At 43.1% G+C, this 20776-nt stretch overlaps 1 protein-coding gene across 3 annotated transcripts in view; it reads right to left on the bottom strand.

The window, feature by feature from the left end:
* grin2aa (glutamate receptor, ionotropic, N-methyl D-aspartate 2A, a) overlaps positions 1–20776 on the bottom strand; it is a 145963-nt gene that overhangs the window by 112629 nt on the left and 12558 nt on the right. For 2 of the 3 annotated variants that reach the window (XM_086186075.1, XM_086186074.1), the window contains one exon: positions 19608–20111. In XM_086186075.1, coding sequence (XP_086042201.1) covers positions 19608–20108 — 501 coding nt within the window. In that variant the 5' untranslated portion in view covers positions 20109–20111. Of the gene's footprint in view, positions 1–19607; positions 20118–20776 lie in introns of those variants that run through there. The other variant, XM_086186073.1, reaches the window with a different exon arrangement.

Raw genomic sequence — 20776 nt, 5'->3', positions numbered from 1 at the left:
TGATTGCGGCTGGTGCTGTGAGACTTGAGTGTTATTCAGTTGCATCTCCTCCAGCAGCATCCAGCTACATGCACACTAAATCTGATCCACCATTAAAAGTTATCCGACCAGCTACTTGATCAGAGTTTGCATAAAGTTGGCTTGACTCTTCTTTACACACAGAGGTTTGTTCAACACAACATAGTCGGCTCACAAAACTCAGTTATAAATAATCTCACTCTGTGCTGATCAAACATGAATCAAAACTCTGGTCCTACACTGCCTATTTCTCGCCTCACACATATTTTTTTTATTATGTTTAGCTTTTGATTTTGTTTCCTGTTCACCATGTGGCCAACAACATCCATCCATCCATCCATCCATTTTCTTCCGCTTATCCTGTTAAGGGTTGGGGTGGGGTGGGGTGGAGCCTATCCCAGCAGCCTTCAGGTCACCAGTCCATCACAGGGCCAACACATAGAGACAAACAACCATTCACACTCACAGTCACACCTACAGTCAATTTAGAGTATCAATCAGCCTCGTCCCCTCTTGATGTCTTTGGACTGTGGGAGGAAGCTGGAGTACCAGAGAGAACCCACACAGGAACAGGGAGAACATGCAGACTCACACAGAAAGATCCTGTGCTGGAGCCGGGACTCGAACCCAGAACCTTCTTGCTGTGAGGCGACAGTGCTGACCACTGCACCACCGTGTAGCCATTGGCCAATAACAATTGAGCCAAAACCAAACTCCACCAAACTAGAAGAATATGACCGATCACATCACTGCCGGTCAGAGAGATCAGTAATCTGGTGCATCTACTTATGCTGACGCTGGACTCTGTGCGCTTGTAGCTTTAGTATTCTGTCAGAGTCAGTGCAGAGAATTGACAAATTCTGACTGTCAATTCATGAGAGGAAAGAATCGCAGTGAAACGGGGAGACAGAAGTGAAAGAATGAGAGGAGCTGGGTCTGATGAGGAATAGCAGAGCATGAGGGTGAACCTTGTGCCCTCCCTCAGCCCATCACTGCCTCTCAATTAAATTCTAATCAATGGAAAAGCCTCATTATCCCCACTGCCTGCAATGCTGTGGAATTGATCTTTATCCTGGTGGTGCACCCATACAATGCATAAATATAAAGTTGGTGTGGCAGATCAGTGCTAGACAGACGTGTTTCAAAACACCTTTCATGTGACTTTGACCCAGCAGATCAATTGCAATGAGGGTGCGGCATTTAAATAACTTACTCTTTTTTTTCCCGGCACATAATATTTCTCTCCTTCCCACACATTCATATTATTTCCAAAATCTGAAAAATTAATGTAAAAAAACTCAAAAGTACCTTTCCTCTTTTGTGTCGCAGCTGAAATGAAATGTCACGTTAGCTTTTGGTTTAAGCCAAAGTAAATTGTTTGAAAAGACCTTTTGAAGAGAGCCATCTCATCTATTGTCAGGAACAAGAAGGCTGAGGGAGAGAGTCGGAGGGAGGTGAAAAGGTCCTGCTAGGATTATATCCCAAGCCAGTGAGCGTCTGCGACTCCAGATATACAGTATGGGAGGTGGCAGCCACTCTTTCTGTGAGCACGGAGCATTATCATATTGTAGGGCGTGTCATGAATGGAATGAAGTTGAACCTAAGCACCTCATCCCAGATAACGAATGCACGTTCACCCTTGACTAAGTTCAGGTTCACTACAGCGACACCTCATAATGGGCGTCGCGACCTCCCCCCTCAGGCAGAAGGTCACTGGCAGCCAGCTGGGGATGAATTTCAAAGAAACAGATGGGTGGACATTTTTGATGGCACAGTGTTTCATCTCAAGCAAGGACCACAGGAAACACAAGGTTTACTGTGTTTTCCTTGAAAAATCAAAGAATATTTCCTCTCTGTAAGAGTTTTATATCCAGCAGTTTGGTCGGTGTGCGTGTGTGTGTGTGTGTGTGTGTGTGTGGGGGGGGGGGGGGCATTGGCTAAGGAGCACACAGATGATTCGCCACAGGGACACCTGACAGCTCGCACAGATATGCAGGCTCACACAACCCTCTGCCTGTGAGAAAATATGCGAATGCAAGCTGAGTAGAACCCTTGAAAACAATTTACCCCTCTCAACACACACACACACACACACACACACACATACACACACACACACACTCTGCTTGTATGTGTCTTTCAAAGATATGAAAAGTAAGTTGATTCCAAAATGCTAGAGCAAGCAGAAATAAAGGAAAGCAGGAACTACACGGGGAGATCGAAGAGAGAGATGTCATCCCGTCATAATTGTACTGAGCTCTTTCCAGTTAGATCCTTGCTGAAGAAAGAAAAGGCGAGGTAAAGAAAGGAAAAAATCCTTTTTTTAGTATGAAAATGATAATGAAATGTAATGTCCCAGTCTTGTATCACAAAATGGGAGAGGTGTAGGAGGAATGAATCAGTAAACTGAATGGCAACCCTTTATGCCATCATTTAATATCTTTCATTCATCATCTTCTCTAAAGGCTGCGGAGTGCATCCTTTGCTTTGCATGTCGAGGGTGTAGACACACATCAGCAGCAGCAGCGTGGGAGGATACCATTCAGTGCCACTGTGGATGTCATGAGGGAAATGAGTATTGAGCAATACGCCCCTGTCCGGGACCACTTATTTGTTTATAAATGACCAATTTCCTCTGTGTGATGACTGCTAACCGCACTGTTGTCTCGACCTGAGCTCGACTGTTCATCTTCTTCCTTCTCTGTATACAATATTATTTAAATGGCTCCAGGAAACCCTGGAAACGGGACTCTACCCAGGTTTGTTTCCAAAAGAGCTTCAAATAGGATCGCATGATTCGGATCATAATACTGATTGTAATATTGACTTTGTTTTAGCAGATGCTTTATGCTAGTGCATACGCAGCATCATGCACTACCACTTAATAATTCACACACGCAGACGAGACTTCGTCGGAGAAAAACGGTTTCGCTCTTAAAACAACCAGGGGTAATATTGTCCTGACAACTTGCATCTTTCTTTTATGCAGACAGTTGTAATTTAGTTTCCTTTCAGCGGCAAAGATAAAGACCTAAAGGTGACACCATTATGAAGTTCCATATTCTCTGCAGGAGGACAGGGAGGTACCACAGTGACATGTGCTGCCACATAAAACACTGGAGGAATGAGCGGCGGCATCGTATAAGTAGCTGTGTTCACACGCATGCACTAAGTGCTAAGTGAATAGCTTCAGCTGACCTTGGCCTGCGAAGCTGTCATTTACGTGTGTGTGCAGATGTATCAGGAGACACTAATAAATTACAGTTACGATAGTGTAGTTAAATGAGGGAGCTTTTAATCTTCATCAATAGCTAACTGTGCTTAACGTGTGTGTGTGTGTGTGTGGACATGAAAGCAGAGTTTGACCTTAAGCCTGTGCTTTACTTTGTAGTGTGTCCACACACAGCCATCATTTGAATCAACAGAGTGTGTGCGTAACATAATTCCACTTTGACGTATTATCGGTTTGGTTTCTCGGTGTGCAAGGCTCTCCCCTTTCAGGTGTGATTTCTGAGGAGGTGCGCACTAACAATGCTCTCCCCTCCTTGTCGAGCCTGGGCTCACCTAAACACACACCCACACACTGGCACAAAAATTACCACGTCAAGACTCCTCATGAACCCTTTCGATGAGCTATTGAAAAGCCAGTGATTTCAATTAATGCAAACCCCCTGATAACAAACGCTGGAGTCTATTCACTCAGGAGCTGCAGTATTTGAGCGCAGGAAGTCAGGGTCACTCAGCCACAGCGTGGGTTTACCGCGGAGAAGAAGATAATAAAGCATCACTTCTCTCAAGGACAGCTTACCTAAGCTATCACAATGTGGTATTTTACCTGGAGATGGTCTTGGGAGGAAGTTCATCAGAAAGACCACATGTTGGTTAGTTGGGGAGTTCTAAGTTCTAAGTTCTAAGTTCTACATTCTACGGCCTTAATACCCCTATCATGAGTTCCCCTTGAAAAATCAAAGAATATATACATTGTAGGGCCATAATACCTGTATCATTAGATCGAGCACTGGAAAGGCTCTTCACAACTCAGCTTATTGGAGCATATCTGTAAGATTTTGCATTTAATTATAAAGGGAGACAATTGATTTTAAACACTGGTTCTACAAACCACCGAGCCCTTAATTTGGCGGCCGCTACATTCTTAGTGGCCCAAATTAAAACCTATGTGAGAGGATTCAGAAAAGAACCCATTGTTCAACACTACTTTGTCTCGTTCAGGTGCCTCATCTCTCTCTAGTGCACCTGCGGTGGTGGAAACCACAGCGTCAGGCCTCTCGATGCATGTGAGTGCACTTGATGCCTGAATTCCCTTCGTAATTAACAAATGGGGCCACACGCAGATTTAGAAGTCAAAGATGAACGTATTTAAATCAAACTTAACAACTGTATTAATAAATGTTTATGTACAGCGCTGTTGTGCAGTCCTTACAGTCTTATTTGCCAAAGGACGGTTCGTGGCACCATAATGCTGCAATGACAAAGGCTTCAAATGTGGTGGGCGCGGTAAAGCACCGAAATGGGATATCGGATGCCATGCGTTATGTCAGCATGGAGGACATGTCATCAACGCTTCCATTACTAAGTGTCTTATGAAACCTTTTCAGTGTAAAAATCGTCTTTTTTTTTAAATATATAAAATAAACCACAATCACCAGCCCTCATCCACCACCTGACAGTGACACATCTTCACCCTTGTCTCTTGCTAAATACACCATCAGATTTCCTACTTGCCAGGAATTTTTTCTTTCAAACATTTAAACATAAAGTCAATCTCTGTCTCTCTCTCTCTCTCTCTCTCTCAGGTGTTTCAGGAGGTAAAAACCCCATTTTCCTGTTCCCTTTGGGGAGCACTGACCTAACTGTTGGTGCTCCCCGGAGCCCCGGCTAACTCTGCAGACCCATTTGTCAACGTTGACCCTGAAACACCCACTCTTTCTATCCCCCCCCCCCTCCATCCGTCATCCCTCTCGTCCCATTCTCTTCCTCTGGTACTTCTGCTATTTTTAAATCCTCTCCACATGTCTCCCTGTATGCCCGTCCTCCCAAAAAAAAAACTATGAAAGCACCAACGGCTGGATGAGATGGACAGAAGGAGGAAGATAAGGGAGCAGGACGGAGATAAAGATGGAACGAGAGAGGAGAAAGTGATAGATGAGGGAAGGTGACGCTGAAGCTGGGGGGAATTGGAGCATATAGAGCTACTTTACAGAAGCAGCGCTTTATGCAGGTGTGGATTTGCGTTTCGTTTTCATGTGTGAATTTTTGAGCTGTTCATGTTGTACCACATCGTACATTGCACTGGGGAGTGTTAAAAATGGAATCAGACTGTATATACGAGAGAATCGGGAGCCACGTTAGCATCTTCCAGGGTACCATTTTGTTTTTTTAGGTGTGCAAACCTATAGTTTTGCATTCTACCAAGGAAAGACACTCTTTGGTGAAAAGTAAAAGTTAATAGAGGTGTTGGAATAACATAGCAATGATGTAAAGTTAAAAACTGGTTGACTCTGGCGAGTGATTTATTTTGTCTACCAGGGAAAGCAATAAACCATAAACTATAATTATTTATCTTGTCACTTTAATTATTTGGGAATTTTGGAGGGTGTAGCCTCGTCACCTTGAGAATGAGGAGGATGTTCTTTGGGTCGCACAGTGTTGCTATTAACAGAGGTTGCATACAGTAATTACAGTATGCAGGGTGGGGGAGTTAATAGGATGCACACTGACCTTTCTCAGCAAGAACCTTATCACTAATAACCACACATATCAACTTAATTAAACGGTGCTTTTTTAAAAGCCCCTTCGCCTGTCGAAAGGAGTCTCTCGCTCTCCGGTTTGCCCTTCTTTCTTTCTTCCTTTCTCTCTCTTTGTGGCTTTTTCAAAGAGAACTCAGTTGAGTCACTCTTTCATTCTCCCCTTTCTCCTCCTATCTTTGAAGTCAGCTAAATTCAACAACAATGTAAGGGGCTAAGAGCTCGCCGCACTACGTCAGTTATATGATGTGACAGGACACTTTCAGGACTACATATTACGGACTCTGCAGTTAAAAGAACTGAGAGTGCCGAGACAAGTTGCAAATGACCTGATAACTAAAAATAGTTCCATCCAAAAAAATCATTCACTGCAGCGTTTACTTCACTGGGGAGAGGATGCATTCACAGTCACTGAAGCCTACATTATGAGCGACTGCATAAAAGAATTCTTGCAAATATGCAGCTGTCACTCTGACTCATGGCAAGCATTGTCATGTACAACATTCATACCTTATCTGAACATGTAATGTGCCAAAGTGAATTCCTCAAACACAAAGGGGCCAGATGTAAAGGAGCACGCTGTGCCTTTTTCTGTTGTATGTTGAAAGTATTAAACCTGCAGCTGGTTGCGTAATCGGCCCGTGTCCCTACCCTCTAACTGTAATCTGCAGAACCCACAACAGAACCGCGGTATTCATCCACAGTGGATGAATAAGTCTATTCGTGCGAGAAAAATGCGTCCTTCTAAACTGAATCTGAATTTTGAAAAACTGAAGTTGAACTAACTGAACCCAGCAATGGGATGAATAGAACTGCACACCAACATCGACAGTTTTGCAATCAGGAGTCAGTTTTGCATGATAACTGGAGGGCCGTCAGACAGCTCATACTTGAGTGAGGGCGACCCCTCAGTCAAACCTAGAGTAAAACAAAGAGAACATCAGAACAGATGAACGGCAAAATCCGGTGAAAACTGGTCTGATCATTTTTGTTTGCATAACCTGACTGACAGACAAACACCAACAGCAACTTTACCTCCTTGGTGGAGGTAATAAGACGTTTTCAGATGAGAGATAATAGAGGGCAGCCACTCTACGCCACCCGTCTATTTCAGCGATGTGGCAGGCATCTAATTCAGGAAAAAGAGATGGGAGGAGTACAAAGAAATCAGCAAAACTTGTGTTCAGGTTGCTGCTTCCACTTCTGGAAGTTCTGTTTTCCATGCCGTGTTTTAAAAGTTGACAATGTGACAAAACTATGTTGGATAAGGACGCTAATGTGGTGTGACATTCTGCCCCTGGTTGTGACAAGTTCTAACGGACAACTCGGCAAAGAATGAGTACAAGTAAAATCTTGTACTCCGATACCTTCGTTTCTGCTGGGTTAACAGTTTGTCGCGTTGCAGATGTGAAGCTTGTGTAGCTTTCAGGAGTGTCTTGTAAGGCTTGACTAGAGCTCTTAAGTTGTCTTTCATGTTAATGGGTGTAATGCAGCATCCCTTTTTTTCAAAGCTGAAGTTTTAAGAGCAAAGTGCAGGCGGCACATTACATGTACTGTGAAAGCGAGGGAGAGCAGCAGAGAGACAAATAAACCCAGTGTGCCAATAAAACATGAATAATGCCATTTTCCTAAGAGCCCCCCACGATGTTCACAGCTTGTTCGCGGCTTGTCACACGGGGACTTTCTTACAAGTCGTCCTCTTTTCCCACCCATCCATCCATCTTTGCACCCATCTAGCCAACTACTTCAGAACAATTAAGGTTGACTTCATGCTCCAGAGGGCTTTCCATCATAATGGACAGACGAATGAAACAAGGAAGAGGCTCGTCTGAGGGATATTTAATTCATGTCACTCTCACTGCCTGAATTTCTCCATTCCCTGTCTTTTAACACAGCTCACTGCCCCCCACATGGTGCAGTGGTGGGCTAAGCTACACTACGCTAATGCTGAACGAGAGACAATGGACCATTTTAATGGAATTGTGTTGCTACACTAGGAAAGCCTTGCACAGGATGCGGGGAGAAAAGGGGAGAGAAGCAGGCCAGCCCTGTGCTAACGTGATTGCATTGCAGACACAGCGGAGTAATGTGGTAACAGTGTTTCTGCATGACAGTGTGTCCATGCTGTGTGTGTGTGTACATATATATATATATATATACACACGCACACAAATATGTGTGTGTGTGCTCCTTGTTTTTGAGTGTGCTCTGCTCTTTTAAGTAAAAAATAGATGAAGTAGACAGAAGAGATATGGAGAAAAATATAGAAAAAGTAGTGCCATTAAAATAAAGGGAGAGCTGCATCAAACACTCTTCCTGAAACTTAAAGCAGTCGAAAGCAAGGGACATTGCTTTTTGAGTGTTGTGTGTGCGCGTGTGTATGCATGTGTGTGCGTGTGTGTGGCGGAGAGAGAGTGGAGGGAGTGTGTGTTGCAGCTCTTGCCAACTCCTTTTGACACGGCTTCGATATGAGGAGAAATCTCTCGCTGCAATCTTCAAACACTTAACAGAGGGAGAGATGGATAAAAGAAGGAGAGAGGAGAGGACAGATAGACTTTCAAGATTAGATGGGAAATGCAGATGAGAGCGGGAAGAGAGGGGGATGGAAAAAGTGTGCTACAGAGGAACTGGTTTGACAAAAATCAAACACGGGCATCCTACAAATAATATAAACAGATTTAAACATGATAGCCTGGAATTAGGCCCTAAATGAGAGATTATTACTGATAATAATCTATTAAAATGAAGTGAATTTTTGCCTATCAAATGCTTTAAGATGACAGAATCCCATTTCTTCTTTCTTTTTTTTTACAGTTTTGTCCTCAATCTCTCTTCCTGTTATCCGTCTCATCACCAAAAGCCTCAGCAAGACGTCTCCTGTTGTTGTTTTTTTATCATCTGTCTTCTGAAATGATGAAGTTTAAGTGGGAGTGGGAGGTTTCTTTGGACGGCTCATCTAATTAGATCAAACGTGTAAAGTAAGTGACTGTTGTCTGACCTCGCGGGACGATGTTGTTGTTTTTTTGTTTGTTTCAATAGCATTAAAGCTGAAAGGGAAGATAGAGCATTGTTTAAAAAAAAAAACCTGAATAACAAGCAGAATGGACTGCGTATACTTACAGAAGCAGTGCAGTAAACAGACGAGATGGGAGTGAGGGAGAGCACAGAGAAGGGAAAATGCCTGCTTGCCCTGCTCATGCCTCTAATGTTGTGTTTTGACTCTAATAAAGCCTTGCTGACCTCAACACTGGTAATTAATAATGACAAAAAGCCTCGAGGTCTGTTTGCCCCCATAAATCTGATCCCCAAAACACCTAAACAGTCCCGGTGATGAGGATTTTGCATAATGAAGTGGAAAACTATGAGGAGAGATTTTCAATGAAAAACATTCTGAGAACGCTCATAAAGCGACAATATTTGCGAATGAAGCAGCTGTAATCAGCTAGTCAGCATCAACTTCAGTCCGGGAGTTGCAATGGGGTAGATTCTTTCTTTCTTTTTTTTTGATAGTTTTTTTTTTTTTTAACGAAATGTTTGTGAATTTTTCAGTGAATGCTGACGTAAGAGCCACAAGCCGGGTGAGAAAAGGAAACATCGGGAAGAAAGGTTGCATGAACAAGATAAAGAGTAATTTGCCTTCGTCCCTGAATGGCACATTATTAGTCCTATTAAAGAGGAGCAAGGGTCGCTTTTTGTGTGTTATAGTTGATTGGCGGCAGCCAGGAAAAGCTGTATGAGCACTCTGCCATCCAATTCACTCAAGTCTCCAGGGTGGGAATTTAGCTGACAGATGGAGGAAGCATCTCTGATGGCCAACCATGATGGGAGCTAACGCGTCATGATAGCCTGTAGCTTGGGCCATCACAGGTTGATGATGAGTTGCACCCTCAACTTGGGGCCGTGAGGTCTCAGGGGGGCTTTTGAGCATGTTTCTGGTGAAATTGCTGTGAAAAGCTTCTGCAAGGCCTGATATGTCCCATCAGAGACAAATGAAAATTAGGAATTTCTGTGAACACTGCAATCTTTTCAATTGCAGTGTTGGCGGTTTCGCTCTGAAATTTTCAGTGTGCTTGCACATTAGAGATACAAAGATAACTCAAAGTGACGAGGAGTCCTGCAGACCTCCAGTCACAGGGTTTACATTGACAGTTGCAATTGAAACAGCTTAACCAGTCATTTAATTGGACAGTTGTTGCCCTCATATATAAATGGGGAATAATCGATGTATTCAACAAAGTATCTGGATCCAGAACTGTAGGTGTTGCTATGTCCCCTTGTAGCAGGGGACATACTTTTTGGCAGCCCATACCAAACAAGTTAGCAACCATCGTCCCTGTGAAATGGCAGACTTCAATGAAAAGACTATTATGAAAAACTGACAACTCCTTTAGTTTAGACTCATTTCCTGTCAAAAAAAAGAAACGTTTCCATGGTCATTTTACCCGCCGTGATGATACCCCACCTTGTCAGTGTGTTGTTTAACTTCCAAGCTAAACACCACAGTGGGACGTGTGCTGGGACAACTTAGGGGGATTTGAAGCGAATACATACCGGAGTAATTCAGTTACCAACTGCGTGATCTGCGACGTTAGTACAACTGAAATTCTACTTTACAATGTCGCACTGACGTGCTTGCATGTATTTTAAAGCAATCCTGCGGAGTCTTTGTGTGTAGAACTTAATATGAGCATTTCATCAACAGCAAAAAATATTTTTAACACATTCAGTACTAAATATCAATATGACTGCAGGTGCATGAGCCCCCTTTGCCAAAACTGTCAGTGTTTAACTACCCTGATATCGACGAAGCCATGACAATTCAGTAATAGGTTTAGGACGACAAATACTGCTTTCAACAGAAATCTGTGGGCAAAGCTTTGGGCAAAGGTCTTCTTTGTATCAGTGTGTAATAAGGGGCATGAGTGACAGTACGTAGTAATAATACAGTTTGACATATCAACCTCTCACTCTCTCCTTCAACTTTAACTGTGATTGACAAGTCCTCCCGAAAGATGCTTCTAGTTAATAAGTAGCTGCCGCTCATAATGAAGCGGCGCGTAAGGAGAATGAAGCTTCAGAACCAGTGGACAATTTATTCAGGCAATTTCAGTGTTGAGAAAAAGAGGAACTGTATCTTTGAAGGCTACAGTAACAGGAGCTTTTGTTTAAATGTACATGTATACTCGTATTGATGCTGTTGCCTGGTGACACAAAGACGAGGAATGAAAAGATTTTGCAGCCAGCAACTGCGTGCATGTGTTATCAGTATATTAGTCAGGCTTAAGCTGAGATGACAAAATTCTCTCCTCCAAAGCTGTGATAGCTGTGTTATTCTCCGCGCGCCTCTTCAGTCTCTCGGTTTCCCAGCTTACGTTGTGTTTATTGTAGGGTATTTCTGTCGGCTTATGGCGGCTGACAAGAGTCGAGTCAAGCAGATCAGAAATTCAATTTACCGCTGAGACACTTGGGTTAATCAATAAGAAATACTGAAAACTGATAGACAGTCCAACACAAATATGCACCACGCAGACACAAGTAAATGCAAACACTAGCACAAAAAAGTGTATGGGGGGTGGGGTTAAGATGATGCTGGAATTGGTTTATCCTTCTTACAATGCACGCAGGTCCGCACTGGGTCATGCAGAAACAGTTGGGATAGATGTTATCTTGCGACCGAGGAGTTGAGCCCGCATCCAAATGCGCAAGACGCTCCTGCACTTCCGCGCTCATAAAATATATAAAGAACAGAGCATCTCTCACAGCTGGAGACGCATCTGCAGGAAGAGTGGGCTTCATCCTGCTGAGTCAACAGTGAAGAAGAAAACGGGTGGCGGTAAAAGGATAAAAATCAAGATAATGATGTACGTAAGGAGATTAAAGTAAACGCCTGCAACACATCAAAATCAATTTATACTCCCATTTAGCTATTTCATAACACGGTGTTAACTTCCCATCCCCAAACTTGTGTCAGTTGATAGAAAAGATGTGTTAGAAAGCACGGGTCATAACTTTGTCTTTTAAGGTGCCAGGTCAAACCATTCAGTTAATTTTATTACAGAAAATGGCTTTTACTGCTGCTGGGCTAACTAATCTACCTGGCTGGAGCTGTCAATGGTAAAATGTACTCTCCTATCACAAGCACCAGTGTGATCTATACTGTGGACCCTTGTGTGGATGTACTGGAGATCAGTGAGTTTGATAGAAACTGGGGTTCTTAATTGGACTCTGGGAAGCAAAAGCGACATAGGGTGAGGAAATAAGGGGAGAGAAGGGAGGAAGAATCAAGAATAAAGAGTTAGTCCCGGAAGAAGGAAAAGGAGAGTGTGTGGGTGTTTGTTAGTGACAGTGAGGCATCCCAAAACGGAAATTTGGATTTGCAAACATCTTACATCTTCTTACTCGATTTGACTGCACAGCCCTTGTTTTTTTGTCACTTTTTATTTTTTTCATGCTTCTATAAGCAAAAAACCCCATTGAGAAATGGGTCGAAGGGTTAAAGTCAGCTATTCTACAGGGTGGAGAGAGTTCATTATATCCATAATACATACACAAAATAGACTGACGAGGGAGATGAAGCAAAATGAGAGAATATACTAGAAAGAGCTAACAGCTTTATCCCCTTTAAGTTCCATATATTCATTTTAATCGATTCCCTTTGAGAAGCGAGGGGTCATTTCTCATGTGCAAGACAGCTGCATCTAGCCATTGGAATAATAAACATATCCCGACACACACAAGCTGCACACACACACACACACACAGACACGCACATTTAAATGATTCAATATGTACAGTGACATACAGGCACAAATGCTACATACCAAGAATACAAAGCATGGAGAGCTAACACATATAGTGTTACCATGGGAATCTCACTGAGACAGTGTCACCAAGGTAATAGGATACCTGACAGCACGCCAGTGATGTCATTATTGGAGTCTGAGCACATAAAAATACAAACCAAACACACACAAACAGTCAATTATAGAAGTACTAACACAACTTGCCTTTGTAGGAAAAATATTGATAAGATAAATGCAAATACACACAAGATGTACCTCTGAGGTATACTTGTGTGCACACAAAACATTTAAATATCATCTGCACAAAGGTGTGTGTATGTGAGAATGAAAGGCGCTCTGGTTTAGCTGGCTGGAGGTAGTTGACAAACAAAACAAGCCAAGCAAAAACAAAACGTCTCCATGCTGTAATTGGACAAACTTCCCGATGACACTCTAAAATGATATTTCCATCCTGTCTGTCTCCCTCTCCTCCAAACTTCTTCTCGAATTTGCCGTTTGACACAAGCAAGTAGCATTAAAGATCCAAACATCAGAATACGTGTGTGTGTCTGTGTGTGTGTGCATATGTGTGTGTGTGTGTGTAATTATACCGCCTGAGGGGAAACAGCAACAGGGATAGATGAATAATGTCCTTTGATCACAATAACACCACACAAACACACGTTTGCGTCTACTACATTGATGCTGGCAGTTACATCGGGTGCGAACCGTTAGTTGGAACTAAAAACAAACTTTTTTTAGCCATCAGCCACCACCCATGGTGGCAGCTAGCACTAAAGCACACACACACACACACACACACACGCACACACACACAGCTGCAAATACAAGAGGTACTGATGATTATCCAGGGACTCAATGACGAATCTCCACATTATGAATCAGAACATGACACACGTCCGCTGGCATGTGTGTTTTGTTTTGTTGTGTTAAAATGGAACACTGAGTCACAAAGGTTTCTTGTTTCTCCAGCCATGGTCCGTCCCAATTACAGCACCAGGGGGCCAGGCCCTGTGACTCACGACACAGATGACAGTGAGGTCATCGCTCTTAGGGCTAAACGGCCACACATTTCACCTGAAAAAGCCTTCTTATTCATCTGTGTCATTGATATTTTAGTTTCGGACCAAGTCTGGGTTTATGCAAAAAAATAAAAGGGTGTCAACCTGGGTACGTCAGTCCTACCAGTCAGTCTTAGCAGTGTCGAAGGGGCGAGATCGGAGTCTTGAGCTTAGCTTTGAAAGCATATAAACATGCTATCCTTGCTTCTTTGAGCAACAGATACAAAATTCATGATTTTATCTGAATTGCTGAATAATTAATCAAGCCCTGCAAAATGAATTCATTCAAGGTATTAATTTGAAGATGAAAATCCATGTTTGTGAGCGCGCATTTGTGTATTGCTAAAAAGCAAGCACTGGCCCATCCTGTCTCATTCATACCATTTTTGGTCACTACCCAAAGATTGCAGCCGTAGGTGAGGCTTGGAATATAAGTTGCCAGGTAAATTGAGAGCTTCTGGCTCAGCTCCTTCTTCACCAACAGATCAGTGCAGCACCCATAGGACCGATCTCTCTGTCTACACGTGAACAAGACCCTAATATAATTATAACCCCTCCTTGCCATCAACGGTAGCTAAATGTGTAACATTAGTGAAAGTGTCAGGTTTTGCCAAGTCAATTTCCTTTAATTTTATGTCAAACTGTTGCCGACCATTTAGCGGAGTACACGGCGTTTGCCTGTCAGCAATCTTAAAGACAAGTAAAAAGATTAAAGACAAGTGAGGGCATGACTGTAAGCCAAAAGAGCACACACACACACACACACACACACAGTGTACCTAGGCAGTATTACACTTGCAGACATTTATTCATGGCTATACGTGTCTATGGTTCTGGCCACCCAGCCACACATTAAGAGATGTTTCCATGGAGATTCTACCTGGAGGATGAAGTCATTGCACAATGAGAAAACAAAATACACCTCCTGCAAAATGATAAAGATGCATCTTGCGGTGACGTCTGTGTCTCACATGACGAGCGCGGCCGGTGTTGGGTTGTTCCAGCTGAATACAATGTTCACTGACTGAAGCTGCTGTTACACTAACTTTGAGGCCGGCTTACGCCAAAGAGCCGTGACGACAAAAAACAGTCTCAAAGAAAGATGCACAATGATCCACCTCAGATGGACTCAAGCAGCCTGCAACACAGTAAATCCCCAGTGATAAAAGTTGTATTATCTCTTCTAGTTGCACTGATTTAAACTTGCAGGTTTCAGACCAGTGCACCAGTGCAGTTTCTACCAGTATTGGTGCGAATCTTTGGTGTAAACCAGGCTGCACGGCGGAGCAGTTTCATCTCCACCGGCTACCTCCGAGCTACAGAGATTAAATGAAAAAGCTGCGAAAAAAATAGTTATCCAACATTGTCGCCCGGTCATTTCAATTATACACGTAACTGACAGCAATGACTGTTGCTATGCTCCAGTGAGTCAGTCGTATGACAGCAGAGAAACCTTTAAAGAGCACTGCAATATTTGTGGCTGAAACTTTAGTTGACCGTGTTCCGTTTGGGGGCAAGCAAAACAGAGACTTTTCCCTTTGCTGCTGTTTACACATCTGGTGTATACAGACCATGATTAAATTCATGAGGCATGCCCTAAAAAAGAGGGAAATGAAGAGAAAAGAAGCAGCTGCAGCGGCGGCAGCAGAGGACATCAGACAGATGAGACTGGACACGTCAGTGGGTAGCGCAGAGTTAGGGGTGGACACAAACTAAGACTAAAGAAATCCAGAGTGAGCGGTGTTCGTGACCAACATGATCCAGTTGCCATTACTGACCTCTGAGCAAGTCAATAACCATTTAGAGTGAGAATTACATGAAGCAAATCAACTAGCCAGGCCACACATCCGCCCACACAACTAAAGGTAAAGGAATGAGGACGAGCAATCTTTAAAAAGTTAGAAAGAAAGAAGGTCATGTATAAATCACAAAAGTATGATCATGAGGAAATATTAAAGTAATGAAAAGGTTGGGTTTTTTTTCCAGCCCAGTTTTTAGGAGCTGCCATGTGGTCCCTTCAAGCTGAATTACTTAGAATGCAGCAAGAGAAGACATTACTTTCCTTAATCAATAATGCATTCTTTTCAATACAGGAAAGGGATGCATTATTCAACAAATGTTGAGAGATCTATAGATGGGACGACCACAAGGAGATCCTGCAACATTTATCTAATTAACAAGCAAGAGTGAACAACATAGAGATGGGGGGTGACAACACAGAGAAAAACAGGGAGAAAGGAAAGGGGCAACATAAAAAGAGTTTTCTTTTAACCGGAGAGATCTCAGTATTCTCTGGAGGTTGACGTGGCTTTGACTGGAAGTCATCAGCACCCAGAGATTTAGCCTCCTAGTGACGGGCAAAAGAAACACACACACACACACAGTTAAAGTATTCCTTGCATGTAACGGCATTAAAGCATATAGGCAGGGAAATTTCACACAGACACACACACACGCATGTACACACACATACACGAGTATGAAGGCGTAATCATGAATAGACAAACACACAGAGGGTCTTACGAGGCGTAATCATTGGAGGCGAGCTTCTCCTTATATTTCATATGAGGATTAGTGAAAATCTGGATGGAACAAGGCAGCAGAAAGACTCCGCTACTTACACTTCAGAGGGTAACCGGGAACCTTAACCTACAGAGCATGAGGAGTTACATAAACTTTAAGGAGGGCAGAGGACGATGTAAACCGTACGAGGCGAGGATTCATCAGAGAAGAAGCCAGGGAGAGAGAATTCGAATCCTTGTTTAGAGCGGAAAAACACTGCGGCGCTCACAGCGACACAGATTTCACTGCTGTTGTTTTTGCCAGTCGTGAAAATGTCACACATTACAGATTACAATTCACGTACGTTACGCCGGCAAAGAGTAAGTTTGTGTTGGACGCATTTATTCAGGAGTGAGGCATTTACCTCTTGCTCTTCCTGAGAAAAATCCCTTCAGAAAATGGGAATACAAATAAATCATTGCGCAAAGAGATTAGATGTCTATCGCTGAAAATTCATCGAAAGCCGTTTTAATCAATTCAACTTGTTATGGTTTTTATCATCCTAAATTGAGAAAAGAAAATAGAAAAAAATGAAAGACACTGGCAATTGTAGGCAAGTTTTTGTTATTTTTTAAACATCTTCCTTTCATAATTTCAGTCATGACAAATTTGGAAAGCGTTTTATTCTTTTATGTGAGCTGCCATGAGCAGAACAAGTAAAGAACGACATTAAACATTTACGTTTAACGTTAAATTCACAATCTGACACAGAGATGGTTAGATTAATGAGTATTATCATATTCAGAGCACTGTAAAGCAATAATTACCTTCATGGGTAAAATCCTCAAACAATTCAAAGCTGATGGTGTAATTATCCAGTCCTCTCAACCTTTAATGGTCTTTGGCCTTGAAGCCACAGAGGGGAACGTTACGTCAAAGGTTCTGCTGTTCAATAAACGTATAAACTGTGGACATTGCACAGTCCCTGAGAGACGACTCCTCTCACTCTCAGAATTTGATCCGTTGGGTATGACGATATTTGGAAAGTCCAGTAGAGAAGTTTGAATTATTTATCTACGTTCAGATTTGTAAAGGGCTAACCAGAAGTAGCCAGCTGAAGCCAGCGTCAGGCTGCGGTTTGAATCTTCCCAGCTGTGTGGGAATTTCACCCACAGACACAAACTCCACCGAGTGGGAGAGGCAGGGCGATTTCTCTGGCAGCGATGAGCTGAATGAGAATGGTGAGAACTCATTTGGTGAAGGCCTGAATATAAAGTCTTTCATTTATGAGGCACTATAGCAATAACTTAATATATCACAATTGGGCTTCATGTTGGAGAATTTAAGTCAAAAATCTAATGGCTACTGAACCTTATAATCATCACGTGATAAAAAGAAAGGCTATCAAGGCTAAAGCAAAAAATTCTCTAAAATCTCAATTTGTGGGGAACAACAGTTCACTTCCGTGATAAACTTTATGCACTTTTATGTGTCCCAGGAGATGTTTTTTCAAGCAAAAGAAAAGATTTTCCCAGAGCCTGAGGAGCTCACTGAAGAGTCGAGGCATTTACAGACATTGAAATGTGACTCACAAGGTTTTCATTCAGCAGCTGGAACATGAATGGTACCTTAACCCACCCTGGGGTACCCATGTCTCAGTGACACAGGGGTGAGCGGTATAGGAGATAATGTCACATAGCATGGCTTTGGCATTTGAAACGAGCACAGACGTTATTGTAGAAGGAAAATTTGAGGGAGGAAACAAAAGATGACAAGGTGGCATGTTGAGCGCTTTAAAGTGGATTATTTTCTCCTTGTGTTTTGCTGCAGAGGAAACACTCCTGCTGTCAAGGAGCTGAACTGCTGATGTTTCAATGGCACAAAATGAGGCTGTAGTGTGTGTGTGTGTGTGTGGGCATGCGTGCGTGCGTGCATGCACATACAGCTTGTGCACTGCTGAAATCAGTGTTGTGTTTGGCAGGTGCCAATCAGAACATTCTGTAATTCCCATCCGCTCAGCCTTGCCTCTGGTCAAACTGAAGGATTATCGTTCACCCTTTCATTTCTCTGCATCGCCTTTCCTCCTCACTCCAACTCTCCCCTCCTCCCTGTACCTCTCTCCTCTCTTCCTGCATTCACTCCCTTCTCGCATTCCCTCCTCTTACCCATCTTCAAAAGTTGTCACGTGTAACATTACAGAATCAATAAACCATTACCACGGTAACTTTAAGACATTCGTATATTTACTGTAAACAAACTAGATAATTGCTGAGAGGTTTTACAGCACCAGCCAACCTCTACAAGGCTTGTTTTATTGAGGGCCACAGGGTTGGATTTCAGCGGGAAATCTGCTGGGCCACTTAAGAAAGGGATTGCTTTATGGCAGGAAATAGAGAGAAGGATGCTATTCTTCCAGTGTGACTGGTGTTAAAGATGTGAGATCTTGCACTGGTATAGCTTGCAGACAAAAATCCAATTTAACAAATTTATTTTCTGTGGCCGGAAATACAAACACACACTCATGGCACAAGATTGTGGGGATAAAGTCACTGAATTTACTAGCGCTGCCGATGCCGTTAAAGTTAGCAAATCATGGCCATGCTCCATTTATTTACAATAAATACGCCAAGGTAGTGCACCGCAAACAGTGATACACTGATGATACGAAATGTAGCATCTCTTCAGCTAGGTGGCTAACACACTGCGGGGTAAGCCTTCTTTGATCTTCTGGGCAAACGGATAAGAATATCCCATTGTGAAGCTGATTTCCATGATTCCTGCATCCCAGGAGCTAAGAGCTGCCTCATTTGAGAGTGAATCTACAGTATAATTCGCTGTTCATCTGTTCCCATTCACACCTCGGAGTGACTGACAGATGAAGAGCATTTCCTATTCAAACATGATAACCAATCAGGATGTTTGCATTTTGTGCATCAAGTGCATGTATAAATGTATAAAGACTACTGTACCACACAGCAGCCAATCTCTCCATGCCCCCATATCCCTCTGTCTCCCATCTGAATCTCTCCACAGACACTTACCTTTCCTGTTTGCCCTCTTCACCACCCCCACTAATCTCAATCCAACAATTCCTTGCATTGTCTTCTCTCTCCCTCTGCCGTGAATAGATAGACACCAGCTGTACTGATATTTGTAAGGTGCAGTTAACTGTGAAGATTTCATTCCTGGCATGATGAGATATTACTACCATTGTAGAGTCTGTCGACAGCACTAACAAGTGAATGTTTGCTCCATTATCTCTCAAGTTTACTGTCGTGTGTCAGTTCAGTGTAGATCCAAAGCCAGAAATAACTCAAAAACAAAGCAATCCATCATCTAATTCATGCATTCACCCATTCAGTCAACTCCATTTGTGTCTTGGCACAACTTCATCCATCTATCGTCCACTCACTCATTGCCCATTCTTGCATTCATTCATCCAGACCACTCCTCCATACCTTGTCCGCCATGATCATGGATGACCCTCCGTGGATGCCCAGGATGGGGATAAGCGTCTGCGAGGAAATAAAATCCAAAATCTGGGCAATGGCCTCCTGGTCTGTGCCATCCCCAAACACCACGCCGTGGATCTTTGTCCCGGACATCAGGTCGCACATGTGGGTGATGATGCTTTTCGGGTCGGTCTCATTGACCAGCAGCGTGACCACATTGACGTCAATGGGGTCATCCTTGCTCCACAGTGCCCGGATGTCCCGGTCTGAGATGTAGCGCGTGCGTCCCAGGATCACTGCAATGTTCAGGACCGGCACCTTCTCGGAAGCACCACCGGTTCGCTGCTTTTGAGCCACCACGGGGTCAGCGATCAGGGTCACGGCCATCAGGAGAGCCAAAGGGAGCAGCACAGTATTACTGCTGCTGCCACAGCTACAAGTGCTGCCCCTTCTACTCCTCCTCTTGCCCCTTTTGCTGCCGAGGAACATACTGCCAAACCACTTCATCCCCTGCATAAAGAGAGGGTGAGGAGGGATAGAGATCAAGGGGAGAAAGGGGGAGATGAGGAAAAGTGTGAAAACATGATGTCAGGGAGAAAAAAGGACAGAAGAGGCAAACAGTTAGTGCGCAGCCAACACATTCAATCTACATCTTTCTATTCTATGCCTCCATGCCAGCAGTTGAAGGCCAAAAGTATTACGTTTGCAGGTTATCAATCATACCATTCTCGTTACGCAAGAACTCAGGCATGCCTTGAGGTCTCTGTCCCCTATCTATATAATATTTGTCACACTGTTATCATGTTATCTCTCTACTTTCAGTCTGAAAGGCATACATTGTGGCATCATCCAACACACATCAGGTGTTTCAATTTTACCTTATTTTTCATAAACCCACTATTGGGAGGGAGATAGCCTTGAGAGACAGTTGTAGAAGACTAAGAAGAATAAAAGATTATGGTATTTAATGGTGACGGCCGCTGGAATAGAGCTGAGAAACTCTATCAATGCAGTACAAAAGTTACAAAAGTAATATCTTAAAACTTTTATCTCAGAGAGACTGATGGGCAGGTTACAAGGGCGCCCCCGTAGGTGACTGCACGAACATCCTCATACACAGAGACATAAGGTGGACACATTTGCTTTCACGTTACAAGGTTTGTAGTTTCGGATGA

The sequence above is a fragment of the Aulostomus chinensis genome, chromosome 18 (assembly GCF_037954235.1).
Source record: "Aulostomus chinensis isolate RoL2024-O1b breed Wild chromosome 18, RoL_Achi_v1.0, whole genome shotgun sequence".
NCBI classification, from domain to species: Eukaryota; Metazoa; Chordata; class Actinopteri; order Syngnathiformes; family Aulostomidae; genus Aulostomus; species Aulostomus chinensis.
Note: the sequence above shows the minus strand (reverse complement) of the source record. Positions and strands in the feature narration are given on the sequence as shown.